This window comes from Rhinichthys klamathensis, unplaced genomic scaffold, assembly GCF_029890125.1.
Source record: "Rhinichthys klamathensis goyatoka isolate OS25496 unplaced genomic scaffold, OSU_Roscu_1.1 h1tg000123l_1, whole genome shotgun sequence".
Lineage (NCBI taxonomy): Eukaryota > Metazoa > Chordata > Actinopteri > Cypriniformes > Leuciscidae > Rhinichthys > Rhinichthys klamathensis.
The window spans coordinates 6,048,289-6,064,259 of NW_026606660.1; the positions used below are offsets into that span (position 1 = coordinate 6,048,289).

General features: G+C 38.1%; 1 protein-coding gene across 3 annotated transcripts in view; it reads left to right on the top strand.

Annotated features, from left to right (window-relative positions):
- Window positions 1-15,971, top strand: part of runx2a (RUNX family transcription factor 2a) — a 68,334-nt gene that overhangs the window by 39,086 nt on the left and 13,277 nt on the right. For 2 of the 3 annotated variants that reach the window (XM_056255945.1, XM_056255944.1), the window contains exon 6: window positions 15,293-15,469. The exons of the other annotated variant lie outside the window; for it this stretch is intronic. In XM_056255945.1, the coding sequence (XP_056111920.1) occupies window positions 15,293-15,469 (177 nt within the window). The remainder of the gene's footprint in view (window positions 1-15,292; window positions 15,470-15,971) is intronic. 3 annotated transcript variants of the gene reach the window in all.

The window sequence follows — 15,971 nt, forward strand, 5'->3', positions numbered from 1 at the left end:
TCAACATGGGGACAGGAGAGCTGTCGGTCAATACATGGGAAAACAAAATAACTTGAATTACTTATTTGAAAAAGTAATACTTTGTTGTAAATTTAAAAGTAATGTGTTACATTATTTAAGACCAATGATATTGGACCCACTCACTTTTACCATGTCTAATTCAGCGCATATGTCTGTTCGCTTTTCAGAGCGCCGTCAGTCAAATCCATTCCACTTGAGGAATGCCCTAATAAACTAAACTCCATTTCAGCTGAATCCCTACATTATATTTCTCAATGAGGGATAACGACGAAAATAACGAAAATAACCCGTTGTACCCACCCAGTCAAATATTGCGTTCCAAACATCAATAACAGCTTTAAGTTGTCAATGCTGGCAAATGACCATGGTATCAGCAGCGGGATAATCCACGGATAGCTGTGCATGTAATGACTTTAGTTTACTTGTTTAACCCTCTGGGGTCTAAGGTGTTTTTGGGGTCCTTGTAGTCTCGCGTAGCCAGACCTTCAGACTGACGGCTGAAGGTCTGGAATTCATAGCAGCTTTCTTTGGCCAAGGCCCGCCCTTAAGGCCGTTTGACCGACATGTAAAACAACCAATTACAGATCGTTTCGTTCAGCGTCACGTTTCGGGGCATGGAAATGTCCCCACAACAACAGACCTGCGTGCAACAAGTCAGTCAGCATAGAAAATCAAAGAAGGAGAAGAAAACTTCAAGAGTCTATGCCGCATACTTTTGAGAATCCTACGTTTAGCTGAACTTGATAAATGCTCATTGTCACTCATGTAAACACAACAGTTTTTCTTCCGCAATCACACGTCTGCGCTTTGTTTCCCGGCGTACCGAAATTAAATGCGACACTAGCGCCCCCCGGAAATCCGATAAAATTCAACCAATCAGATGACGACTTCGACATTCCTGAAGTGTTTCCAGTTAAGTGTACCATATGCATCAGATGTTTAGCCAACGTTCCGTGGGCGTGACGTCTGAGGCTGAGACTAGGGTCCTTGAGATGTTTTGACATGCCCTGACATTTGTGCTTTTTCAGTTGCTTATAAACATATTAATGGCACAGGTGAAATTACACTCTATTTAGCACAAACATGGCTACCATAATATGTGAGCAACATGTATGTACATGTTTGTATTTTTGAGAGAATATTGTTTATGCATGGTTATTGCAAAAACTAAAAACTAAAGTTTCTGAAATAAGGCCACAAAACACATACTAAATATGTCTCCACAAGACTTTTGACTAATGGATGTTGTCGCCTAGAGTTTTTGCTTCAAAATGATCTGAAAATCATCCTGCCTAATCAGTCAAATAAAACAATACATTGTTTTAAACCCCAGAGGGTTAATTAAAAGGCACCAGAATACATGAAATGGCATTTACTCCAGTAACATTTTTTTGGGGGAGGACCCACCCACTTTTTTTTTTGCTTTCGACGGCAATGAAAAAAGTAATCTGATTACGTAACTTGTGTTACTTGTAATGCGTTACCCAAAACAACTAACTAATGCGTTACTAACAGCTTGCGCCAGCGCAAACCATCTTTTGGCGTTAAAACATAACTCAGGATTTACTAAAGGCACGCAGTGAAAAATTAGCGCTGAAAAGGCGTGGACAGGGTTATTTTAGCAGGGTTTCCCTTTCAGATGCAAAATTTGTAGGAGGAGAGTATTTAAATGAATAATGCAAGGTGATTTACTAAGGTTTGCGCTAGTCAATTTACTGTTATTTGCGCCTTTATTTACCACTCAAAAAAGCATGCCTTAAACCAGACGCTAATTTGCGCTGGTCTTGGTGGGTTGCATTGGTCATTATGGAAATGATCCGGCTGTGTTCTTTAATTTGCATGTCGTCAGTAGATCACGCGCAGAACTTTCCACTGCCATCGGCGCTCATTTGCCCTGTTTAGTAAGCCTGGCCCACTGTCTGTTTTCATTGTTACTAAGGTGGTCTACACCTTGCCCTAACCGTTTAAGCCATTGAGAAAGTGCAGATATATTTTGTCTAGCATGAAATTCCCCAGAAACGTGTACTCATTTGTAAAGAAAATATTCCTTGCGAGATTCAACCCGGAGACGGATCCAATGGTCTTTAGCCAATGGGAGCCAAGACACACAAGAAGACAAGCATCAATATTGTTGCTCAAACTAAGTGCGTAACTCAAGCGAATGCTGCGTCGAATCATGTTGTTCTTGCTGTTGCTTTATGAATTGATCAGATTTATGGCTTTGGTTTTATGTCGATTCTTCTCTACACAGCAGCTCTTGGCTGGTCTGGTCGCACAGGGCCATGAGTGTGAACCGCACGCTGCTGTAATCATTTGGCGGGTCTCGTGTAACTGTGGTTATTAAGAGCAATTTGGACTAATAGACTGGGAGGGGCGGCTCAGACCGTTCAGAGAGGGCCCTGTGTTACTTTTACCACCATGACTGCCAGTGTTCCTCGCACACCATCATAATAGCAGCATTCTTACGGCGATATCTGATCCTTTAGTGCTGGTTTGTTGGTGGGCTTGACACGTGAAAGACAGTCTCTATAAGCCTGTGAGAGGGAAAAGAGCAAAATCAATATACATTCATGTCAATTGATTCTTGTTATGTCATATAAAACAAAATAAGTCATTACAAAAGTTTGCATTTAAAAAAAGCAGATAGATGCAACTAAGAACAGTAGCACACGTGAGACATATGGACTTCATCTTTAAACTGTTTATGGAATGTTGGCTTCACTCGGTTGGTTTATAAACCCTTTCTTTTACTATGACATATACTTACACATCATTTAAACAAGCACTAAAGCCTAAATGTAAAAATTTAGAGTGTAACTTATCTTGCAGAGTTTGTGCTATGAAGTGTTATTGTTTTATCAATGCGATACTACAGCCCATTCTCATCCCTAGGCGTCATGAAACTGACGCCTTGGGAATCATTTTGACCATGCTTCAATATTTGACGCTTTAGGCACCCTTTAGCGTCAGTTACATGACGCGATCCTAGGGCGTCATCTTACTGACGCTTTACCTTTAACGTCAGTTCGATGACGCTATCTAATCCTAACCCTACCCCAGACCTAAACCTACCCGCGTCATCTAACTGACGCTAAAGGTAAAGCGTCAGTAAGATGACGCCCTAGGATCGCGTCATGTAACTGACGTTAAAGGGTGCCTAAAGCGTCGAATATTGAAGCATGGTCAAAATTGTCATTTTAGTGACGCCTTGGGGTGAGAATGCGTTGGATACTAATATAGTTTTTTTTATAAGTTTTTATTTTTTTATATTTTCTGTTTTCATTTGAGTTCAAGTTTAGATGTCTATTTAGTAGTTATTCATTGTTTTTTAATTTTAATTTTTTGTTATTTTATTTTAAAGGTGCAGTATGCGATTTCTGAGAAACACTGTTGATATTTGAAATCAACCCAAACAAACACGCCCCTCCCTTCATTGCTCCGCCTCCAAAATGCACAAACACACAATGCAAGAGTAAATGTATCTTTATCATAGCAGAAGCGAAGCAAAACAAAGCTTTGCGAAAAAGGAAGAACAAAAAATTAACACAGTACACAAGAGTATATGAAAGCAAGAGTTGTTTGTTAATCGCCAGCAGCACAGCAGCTCCAGACAAACAATGACACTCAAAACTGTCCTGTTACTACAGCTAACATTACATCAACAGATTATCCAACAACACTAATATTTTATATTTTCTAATATTATCACGGGTCCTAAAGCTGTTGCCTGATCACAACCCTTCTTTTTCCAGTGATATTCCTCTGACCTTTTCTCTTTTGTAATGTCTCTCTGCCATCTCTCTTTCTACAGTTTTTTCAGGGGTGCTGCAGCCCCCCGTTTTCACAGAATTGTAAATGCAAATTTTTGTTCATTTACATATATTAATTTTTAGCATTTAGTAATTTATTTGTAATAAACACTTTAAGTGGTCTATAATTTTTTTTAATATATATATATATATGTTAAATTATGTATTTTTAAAAACATACGCACAGAGTGTGACTTCATATTGTGACTATTAAAGAATTCGTCCGCTCCACTCCTGTCGCGGTTCAGGCTTTTTTAGTGTATTTTACAGTGTAAATAGCTTGATAACCCTTTTATTTAAAGGCTTAATTAATGCCTCGTAGACCGATCCTTTGCATTACGATTGCAAGCGAAACCAATAATGTCAGAAATGTGATGTGCAGTCAAATTTCCCGGTGTGAATGCTGTTTAAACAAGTGTTCTTCTCACCCATACGCTTGTTGTACTTCGTGGAGTTTTGACATGTTTTATAGACCTTTTAGTTTTAGTTAACACACAAAAAAAAATCCCACATAGTTTTCTAGACACCAGAATATATATATATATATATATATATATATATATATATATATATATATATATATTTTTTTTTTTACATTAAGCAACCACCTAGAAATGTGCCAAAAATGATCAGAACAGCATAGCAACCCACACCCACTCATATTTTCTTAATTATAAAATAATTTTCTTCAAAAATATATACAGAATCATTCTTTACTAGACTGTACTGAATTGCTGTGATGTGGTGTCACTGAAACGTCACTTAAAAATAAGAAAGTATTTTAAGTTGCACAATCTAGACTGTTTTTATAAAGGTAATTCCATGCAATTTAGAGCATGTGAAAAGCGCACACTAAAGTTCCCTGCTTTGCCTGTGTTGGCTCTGTTAATTAATGCCACCTCGCATTGGGGAGATGGAAAACATGGCTTGTTTTTAAAAAGGTATTTGCCAAGATGATCCGTGACGCTGTGTTTTGACTGCCATGAAGACGGCTGGAAAAGAGCTATTGTCTCATGCAGAACTCAGCCAAACACGTTTCATAGAGCAGGACGGTAAACGGTGTAAATGTTCTTCAGATGGAGTCAGTCCGCCTTTTTTCTCATTCAGTTTCTAAAGGATCCTGTGATAAAAGGCACGTTTGATTGGACTTTTACTCACATAACAACCAAAAACAGCACATTAATATCACAAAATACTACATAATAATATCATAATCACCTGCTTGTGCTATTTTGAGGTTGAATCAAAACTAAATATATTGATATAACGACTAAATATATATTTTCCACCAGAAAATGTTTATATGTATATATATTAAAATCTAAATAACATTTCCTGTAATAAAAATAAATGCATTTTCCACTTGAATATAATACTCACTTGAATATAATGCTTTAATGCTTTCACAGGCCAACGAAACGAACAAATCTTTCTTTTGCAGCCTCAGCGTTGTGCCGCCACATGTTTCAGTGTATTGTTTGCATAACAGCTTTTGACAATCAATATGTTGCACATAAAATCTTCCATTGAGCCAGATTGTTTACGTTGCGGTTTGCGCGGAGCCGCTCTAATTGCTCAGTGCTGAAATGAGCATTAGCCGTGAACCTGTGATGTTTCTCTCTCTCTCTTTGAACGTCGCTCTGCGAGTCCAGACAGGTGAATGCACACAAAACACATACGGTAGGCCTCTCAGATAAAAGCCAACACAGGCCATTGTAAATAAACCTATATAAGGATGGCTTGCATAAGAAAGATCTGCTTGTACTTTCCTCAAGAACACTTTCAAATGAAGTGATATAAGACAAGTACGTGACTGTTAGTGTTGGCACAGAAACGTGATGTTATCTATCAGCAATAGATGGTTACACATGACTAGCAATATATTTGGCTGTTTTAGGATTATGCATGCTCAGATATTTTTAAGGAATGCTAATATCAAACTAATATAATTACAACAGTTGTTGCTCTGTTCCAGAACAGACATGCTGTCTACTGCCTACTAGCATGTTAAGTGAAAAGGAACTTCTGTATAACCCGGTGTTTTTGATAGAAGCCATAAAGTGTTCTACCAACAGCAATAGCTTTATTTATATACTGCAATTATCACTAGATGATGAATATCAACATTGAGCCTCAAATTATGTCTCTGAGCATGCATTAAAGGTAGGGTAGGCAATTTTTTTATAAACACATTTTGTCATACTGGTTGAAAATATGCAAATATATCTTCTCTGGAAGTCTCAAGACCAAAAAATGTTCATTGCATTGGTTCCGAACATCCTTTTACAGTTCCTCCTGAACCAAAACAATGAGCTTATGCTGCGTTCACGCCGTGTCATGACCGTAATTACAAGATCACAACCCGTGACGTTCTGCCCGGAGCTGTTCACGTCCTCAGACTCGGATATATGCGTTTTTATTAGTGCTGTCAAATGATTAAAATATTTAATCGCAATTAATCACATTAATGTCATAGTTAATTCGCGATTAATCGCACATTTTTATCTATTCTAAATGTCTCTTGATTTCTTTTTGTCCCATTCTTTTTTCTCATTTTAATGCTCTTATCAACATGGAAAAGTGGATTGGCTTGCTTTGTGCAAATGTTTTTTTTTTATTGAAAACAACATTGGCATATACTGTGTTCAATTTCACACTAACATTCTCACTTGGAGCAAATAATCTCTCAAACAATGTAACACTGTCCATCAATAAAAGGGTGAAAGAAATACTGACGAGGTCCTGATATTGACGAGGGGGCGGAGAATTCGCATCAGCTGTGTGTGTGTGTGTGTGTGTGTGTGTGCTGAAGTGGTATTTCAGACTGGACGTGCTGCGATGATGATAGCTCAGTTCACAACGACAAAACACACAGATCACTTTGGTCTTGTCAATGGAACCATTTGGCACCTTTTTAAAAGTAAACTTTCCATTCAGAATCTTATTGGCATCCATTTCGGCGTCTCGCGCTCGTCACCCACTCAAAACGTAACGTTAACCTACTATTTGGCCGGCTCGCAAGCCCAAACAGGTGTGTGCGGCGTGCCTGTTGTTTTGTTTACGGTCTAGCTAGATCCGCTTGCGCTTTCAAAACGTCCTCGCGCGGCGCAAGCCATTGAAATGAATGGGTTTCATAGCGCAGCGCCGCGCATGCCGCGTCCTGTTGCAAAAGCATGTGAAAAAAACGACAAAATTTGCTAGGCCAAAAAGACCGTTAATCGTGCGATAAAAAAATTAAAGCCGTTAAAATGGGTTTGCATTAACGCCGTTTATAACGCGCTTAACTGACAGCCCTAGTTTTTATGTGTATGTTTCTATCAACGCCGAAATGAATCTGCAGCAGTCAGGTGGTACAACTAAAGCTCTTTAAGCTGTTTATGTTCATTATTATTGTAGTGTTATGTGCTTTGAGACATGAGGTAGTTTAACAGCGTCTCTCGTGACGTTTTTGTTTGCTCTGGCTTTACGCTTTCATGTGTTTTGAAGGAGGCGTGGCTTTGGAGATGCTTTGAAGAAAGGGTGGGATCTCATGCTTTCAAAGCTAGCTTGCTATTGCTAGCCAAATTGCATAGTTGTACTTGTAGACAACTGTTTTATTTGTGACTAAGCAATGAAACATGCCAAATTGTGCTAACATCATTTTTGGCCAGGCTGTCATACAAAGAAATTATGAACACATGCAAAAACATGAGAGAACCAACAAAATATGAATAACTGATTATGTTGTAGTCATATGCTTTTTCCTGTGAGCTTGTATTTTTTTCTGCATAGTAAAATAAAATCTGTAGCTTTAGTTTTGTTAAATAAAATACCTTTTTTAAATAAAAATAAAATATAATTTGTTCTTCCCACAAATATTATATTTTACAAATAAAATATTTTGATTACACTTTAATTTAAGGTGACGTAGTTACAATATACTTACTCAAATAAGTAGTGAGTAATAATAATTAACTACATGTACTTACTATAGAGTTATGGTTAGTTACTTGTAATTATACATAATTTACTGTTATTACTATAGTAAGTACATGTAGTAACGTGTTAGCTTAAAATAAAGTGTTACCAATATTTTCCTAATATTTTGAAGGTTTAATTGAACTTGTAGTCATTGAAAACAAATATCCCCTCCAGACAAAAATAGTTAAATAGTCAAATTGTGAAATATTAGTACAATTTAAGAAAAATGTTTTCTATTTGAATATACTTTAAAATGTAATTTATTCCTGTGATGAAAGCTGAATTTTCAGCATCATTAATCCAGACTTTAGTGTCACATGATCCTTCAGAAATCATTCTAATAAGCAGATTTTCTACTCAAGAAACATTATATTTGATCAGTGTTGAGAACAGTTTTGCTGCTTTATGTTTTTGTAGAAACCATGATAAAAAAAATCAGGATTCTTTGGTGAATTTAGTCAATTTAATGCATCCTCGTTGAATAAAAGAGTTAATTTCTTTTTTAAAAAAACATACTGACCCTTTCACGTACTAACTTTTCAACAGTAGCACAAGTTGTGACGTTCGCGAACGAACCGATTCTTTTGAACGGCTCATAAACATGAACGATGGGAGCCGAGTCGCGGCTGGAGGGGAGCCGTTCTTTCTGTCGTTCTTTTTTCATGCGTGTTTCACACAGATGCACACAAATTAGCTCCTCAGTTATAGGGGAAGGGGCGCACCCAGCGCAGGGGTGCTACTGCCTAACAGCATGATGATAGTTGTGCACGCGCGCGCATCCTTTACGTGAGTACTCCAGTGGGAAAAAACCCTACGTGCTGTCATTGGGTAGGAGCAGAGCCAATGACTTATGCCGTCACATGGTTACTCCAGTTAAAAAAATAAATAAAACCCCACTAAAGTAACACTAAGCTCCTTTGTAAATAAATACAAAGGAACTGCTTTGTATTTATTTACATTGCATTTTGTGTTCATGTTATTGTATCTACAGTATATATTTACAACTTTAAATAGTTTTTGTTTTTTATCAAAATGTTCTTGTGGTATTGTATGAATAACATAAGTCAACATAGCTTTACACATACACATACTTTGTACTAAAGGTAAATCCAAAATAGTGATATCACTTTCTAAGCAGAGGGATGTTGTGCAACCCTATGGAATATAGTCCACACATGACAAATGAGGTAATAATCAATATTTCAGAATAATTCAAACTCAGATATTGGTGTGTGATATCTGAGTTTTAATTAATTGACTACAAATCTCACCTCATCATTCCTCCCAGTGATTATTTCCAGGATAAACTGAGATTCCCCCAAGCTGGCTTCTTTAAACTGACTAAATATTTAAAAAGAGCCAAAAGAGCCGTTCTTTTGAACGGCTCTTTGAAAGGAACGGATCGCAAAGATCCGGATCTCCTCAAAGAGCCATAAATCCCATCTCTAACACACACACACACACACACACACACAACAACCCTTGTGCATTAACTCCAGTTGTGTCATCACAACAAAACAGAAGCACTCTGACCTCCACTAAAATATGATAGCAACTAATCTGAGATGCATAGATCATCTTCAGTAGAAGAGCCATGTCCTAATGCGCATGTTGTATTTATGATACACATGAGGCAAATAGAGGATTTTTTTTTGTTACTTCACATCCAATTACAGTACATTACGGCACCGAGTTGTTCTGGCCCCGGATCACCCCTCAAACAAATACGTGTTGGCCCTGAAATAAAAGTTTGGTTGTTTGGTAGTAGTACGGTTGCATGGTGTCTGATTGTTGCAGTCGGCCCATCGATTTCTAAAGCTCTAGTAGCATGTGTGCCCCTTCTTGGCGTAGTTCACTTCCTGGAGCTCGAAACACACGGACCACACAGGCGACTGGCAAAACTCCAGCTCTGCTTGGCTGCCGTCAGCTTTCTCCATTTCTCTCCCCCTCTCCGTCTACTTCTGATCCTTCGACTGAGCGGGCGTTCGGCCTCATCCTGTCCTTAAAAATCCTTTCCCCCCCTTTTTTGCTAATTTCGTGAGATCTGCCATGTGAAATAATCCATTGTTTCACTCTTCAGAGGAGTCGGCCCTCCGCGCCACAGCAATTAAAGAAATGAAACCTAGACGGATGTATGTTTCCCTTTCTTCTTCCATGCGTTTTATTCCCTGTGTCGCCGAGGCGTGATTGATGCTCTCTGACTGATATTTGATGTTGAAAGCGTGCTGGTGTTTAATGAGCGCAGGGTGTTATTGTGGGTCACGCCACTATCATATGGCAATTTAACATAGCATTGCTGGCACGCAGTGTTTATACACTCGTATTATTTATCAAGGCGTTTTTGCATGAAAACAAAGAAATAAGACTACTTTATTTTTTTTCCCCTGCCGAAGCAGTTTTGTTTCTCACACTGTAAAAAAAATCTGTAGAAATTACAGTATTACTGGCAGCTGCTTGCCAGTAACTTACTGTAGTTTTAAATTGTTGTTATTTACTGGCAACAGTTTGTTCAAAGTTAAATGAACATTAAATATTAACAAGTCTTTATCTTTACAGAATAAAACTAAAATAACAGCCTCATGCAAAGCATTCTGGGAACCAAAATCTGAAGGAAAAAAACAGAAAAAGGTTGATGAAGATTTCTGGTTCCCAGAATGCTTTGCATTAGATTGTTATTTTATCATTTTATTCTGTAAAGACAGAGACTTGTTCTTGTTTAATGTTCATTTAACTTTGAACAAACTGTTGCCAGTAAATATACATCAATTTAAATCTACAGTAAGTTACTGGCAAACAGCTGCATAACTACAGCAATTTTTTTACAGTGCAGCCTTAAATGAAATATTCAACATTTTTGCCATGACAGGATCCTTTTACTTTATTGGAGACGTGTTTATTTGAATATTTGAGCTCTACCGTTGAGAGATGTTTTTAGCACTGATGTAAACATAAGGGGATACTGCATGTCTCATAGGATATGAGCATTAGGGATTTTCCTCCCGTTCATGCTGAATCATTCGCATCCCTTTTTTTCATCCTGGAAATTTGGCAAATTTCAAATCCTAAAGTCTTTTGCTTCTGTCCTCTTCAACGGTGCTTAGAACATGTTCATAAGACACAGTAGACAGTGATGAAAGTGATTTCCATTTCTGTAAGCTGTGTTGGATAAAAGTGTCTGATAAATGCCTTAAATGGAAATATTTGGGTTATCAAACATTTCTATATGTGTCCCTATTCTATATGTGTCCCATTTCTATGAGTGTCAAAATAACCAATGTCTGTAATCATAAGTCATAAATCTTGGTAACACTTTACAATATGGTTACATTAGTTAACATGAACTAAGAATGAACAATAGTTACAGCATTTATAATCTTTTTTTTTTTTTTTACTTGTTCTCAACATTTACTAATACATTATTAAAATCTAATTTTGTATTTGTTAACATTAGTTAATGCACTTGGAAATGACATGAACAAACAATGAACAACTGTATTTTTTATGAACTAATGTGAACAAAGATTAATAAATACAGTAACAAATGTATTGTCCATTGTTAGTTCATGTTAGTTAATACATTAACTAATGTTAACAAATGAGGCCTAATTGTAAAGTGTTACCGAAATCTCCTGATAAACATTTCTCATGAAAATCTTAAAAAGATCTCTCTAGCAGCAGCAAAATATATAGCAGCAGCAAAACAGTGACAAAAGAAGTATGTCCGAATTCACAGTACTCATAAAAGAGTTGGCAAAAAGCACATGGATGACCGACTTCTTCCTGTGAGATTCTGAAGTGTGCATACGATAGACACTTTACTATCCCACGGGAGGCCACGGGAGAGGATTTATGAATGACAGTGAAACGACGTATCTGACGCTGGTAGGTCACATGATAAGGGTAACAGGGCAGATGTAGTAAAAGAACATATTTTTTTATTAGTGGTCGTGAAATAATTACTTACCTACTCAAGAGAGTATGCGATTTTGAATGCAGCCCAAACAGTATCGCAGTGGTTCTCAACCCTGGTCCTGCCCCCAAATAATCACACACACCTTACCCAGGTCATCAGCTCATGAGTAGACAATCCAAGACCTGAGATGGGTCTGTCAGACAAAGGAGATACCCAAAACGTACAGTGTTGGAGGGCCACCAGGACCAGAGTTGAGAACCACTGCTGTGCTGTATAAAGCACTATAGAAAAAAGGTGACTTGACTTGAGTTTGAAGACTCACAAATACCTTTACATTATGTATTGATGTATTTATCAGCGGTTTGCAATATGTAACCCTTGCTGAATTTTACAGCCACTTTTTCCCAGTTTCACCGACAATAGTCCCAGACTAAAATGCATGTTTGAGCTGTCTTAACTCAATATCTTAAAGTATGTCACTGCCATTGTTTTGTCTCAAGATGCACACCATTAATGTTTTTTCTAAGGCACGTTTATAAAAGCAACTTAAAGGTAGGGTAGGCAATTTCAGAGAGGCTAGCAATAGCAAGCTAGCTTTGAAAGCATGCGATCCCACCCTCTCTTCAAAGCATCTCCAAAGCCACGCCTCCTTCAAAACACATGAACTCACACAGCAGAGTCTGCAAAGCGTCACGAAAGACTTACTTCAAATCTCAAAGCACATAAAATTACAATAATGATGAACAACTTGAAGAGCTCTAGTTGTACCACCTGACTGCTGCAGTTTATTTCGGCATTGATAGTGTTGCCATTGAAACAAAAAATTCAAGGCGTTCGGGTTTGGTGTCTCGTGTCGCAAATCCAATGAGGCTGGTAGTGACGATTCTCTCTGACCAATCAGTTATCTGCAGTGTTTACATGTCACATTTTGGTATTGGTACCTCAACCGAGGTGGTACTATTTAAGTGAGCCGTACCGAGACGTACTATGCTGTGGAAAAGCACCATAAGCCTTGTCTGTGAAACTGCGCCTTCTTATCTCTCGTAAATTTTCATTTGGGGGAAAATATTGGCAGATTTGGTCACTCACAATAAATAATGTGCAATCAGCTCACCTTCATGCACACACACACACACACACACACACACACACACACACACACACAGAGGCCAGATTCATGTCGGCCCCTTAAACTAAATGAAACCGGTTCCCTTTTATTGATTGTTTCTTTTATAGCGTAGTGAGAGGGAATACTTTGAGGGAATTACTCACGCTCCCGACGCAAAGTGCTCTTGTGTGCGGCTAACATTGGCCTGTGAATGAGGAGCTGTGTTTGCTCAACTGAACTCCAGAGCACAATCAGGTTTTGCAAGATTGGAGGTAGCTCTGTCTCGAACCAACTGGAGAGCAGCCAAGCTTTTGCAGGAGTTGCTCTTTTCTTCTGTGCGATATTTACTTTACAAGCTATTCAGGGCAACCAACCAGGCCTAGACAGACAAGCACGGAAAAAAAGACTCACAAAGTCCCTCTTTAACACATATTCATCTCAGGTATTGACACAACAGTGAGGTTCCAATGAAATTAGTAGAGATGTTGAGCTCGGTATGAACTGGAAGGGGTGGTTCACGTGTGATCGGTCCGAGCCGGGAAGGGGGTGGACGTGGGGGCATGGCGTGACTCGTACTCTTTATTGCAGGATAGAGGATTGAGTCTGTCCTCTTTTATGGGAAATGAATGAATAAACATTGGCGAGTCATTCTTTTGTCGTGACTCACAGACATACTTTCAAGCATGATAGGTATAATAGGGAAATAAAGCAGTTGTGTAATTTGACGGTGAATTCTTTTGGATGGATGCCACGGTGTAAAACAACAACATGTACGGGCAAGGTAGAAAGTCGATTTACTTCCCCTCCTTTTGTGTGCTGGTCGCTATTGTGAAAACTGAGATCTCTGTGATTAGAGATTCAGAGATCGCTGATGCGTCTGACCCACACACTGATCTGCACATTTCTTTTGCTGTGATGTTTGGTAAATAATGAAGTTTTATTGTTGGTTGTCCATTAAAGGGACAGTTAACCCAAATGTGAAACATTTACTCACCCTCGTGTCGTTCAAAAAAAAAATGTCTATGGATGTACCATAATATTTATGATAAAAGCATAATAATGTATTTTATTCAACCTGTGTGCTTTATTTCATGTCTTCTGATGTCATTCAATAACTTTTTGGTAGGAATAGAGGAACAGTCATTTTAATCTTGCCTTCGGCTGTAGATCTCAGATTTACACTTCAAAAGGCAGAAGAGTAAATATCGATTTCTAATGAATTTTTGGTCTGTTCCCCTATATCAGGTTTTACCAATTTGAGGTTGTGTAGATGCTGACTGAATGTTCATTATTTGGTGAACTGTCCCTTTAATAGTGTAGTTCACCCAAAAATGACAGTTCTGTCATAATGTATTCTCTTTGTCATTTTAATACATTTTGGGTAATCTACAAACTGATCTTTTATAGGCAAACTAATAAAAGTACCACAGAAATAGTCCATACTTCACATATGAAGCCATACGATTGCTTTATGTTCGAAATTTAAGCTTGACGAAATCTCAATGGCTCATTTGCATCTCTTCAAAGACTTAATATATATATAACATAAGCATAATAATATAACATTTATTCATCCAAATGCCATTCCAAGACATTTTGGAGAATCTTTAAACTTCACTTTTCCATACAATAAAAGTAAACAGTGATCAAACACCATAAAAACTACCATAAAAATACTCAATAATACAATAAATGTATCAAAATGTTTGTTCTTATTTGTAGCTCTGAAATCTCATTGTTTCATTTGCATCTGTTCGTCACACAAAACTATTGTATGACTTCAGAAGACTTAAGAAATGTAGAGCATGAACTAGTTTTACGGTACTTTTACGGCGCTTTTTTGTGACACCAGTTTCCCCATTCACTTTCATTGTTATAAAAAAAGAAAAAACATAGGTTTGCAACAACATGGGGGTCAGTAAATGATGACAGAATGTTCATAATTTGCTGAACTATCCCTTTAAAAGTGAAATTTGCTCCGAAATGATAGTTCTGTCATCATTTATTCACTCTGGATATTTTGGGGAATCTACAAACTTGCTCTTTTCCATACAATGAACCAAAGAAACCATAAAGTACCACTTTTGTGCTTAAACTGCAAGTGTTCTGAAGCCATAGGATAGATTTGTGTCCAAAATGTACATTTTTGTTTGAGTTTATATCTGTCCGTCACACAAAACGTTCATATCACTTCAAAAAGACTTTAAATATGGAGCATGGACTAGTTTTACAGTGCTTTTTTTTAATGCTACATCCCCATTTACTTTCACTGTATAGTAAAGAGCAGCGTGAACATTTTGCATAACATCTCTTTTTGAGTTTCTTCAAGGAAAAAAAAGAAAAACACAGGTTTGGAACGGCACGAGGGTGTGTAAATGATGATAGACTTTTCATTCTTGGGCAAAACATCCCTTTAAAGTTGGTCAGAACCGGGCAGTATAGGTGTATTAACTGCAATTTCTGTCTGATATTGTTCGGTAGGACACAGACAGAAAATGGAAGACCCCCCAAAACCGCCGCTGTTCTCCGAGCGCCTGAGCGAGTTAGAGCGTTTACGCCAGACCAGCATGAGAGTTGCCGTGCAAACCCAGAGTCCCCGGCCGTCTCTCAACGCCACGCCGAACTCCTTCAATCCACAGGGGCAAACTCAGATCTCAGGTAAACCGGCCCAGGCATTTTCCTTTCCCTTTAACGCAGATATTTTAGTCTGTCTGGCCGTCAGCCTTCGTCTGGCGTGATCTTTAATGGCGAGCCGCTTGGTTTGTGTACTGTACAAGCATCTGTATTTGGAGAACAGGTAGGTTTATTCAAGGCATTTGCCGAAGATAAGCCTGCAGAGATAAAAGAGAGTGGGTGAGAGGCAAGCTTCATGATGCAAGAAATAGAAATGCCACACAGTGGTTTTCAGAGTGAATCAGATTTAAACATGGAGATACGGATAGACGTGCCAGGTCTGACAGTCTCAGATCCCTTTGTCTACTTTTACTGGAACGAGGCATTATCTTTGTTTGGGATTGGCTGCTTACATCACCTTAAAGGGATAGTTCACCCAGAAACGAAAAGTCATTATTTACTCACCCTCATGTCATCCCAAAAACCCGAGTTTCTTTCTTCCATGAAACACAAAAGATGTTTTGAAGAATTTGTATGCTTCTCTTGG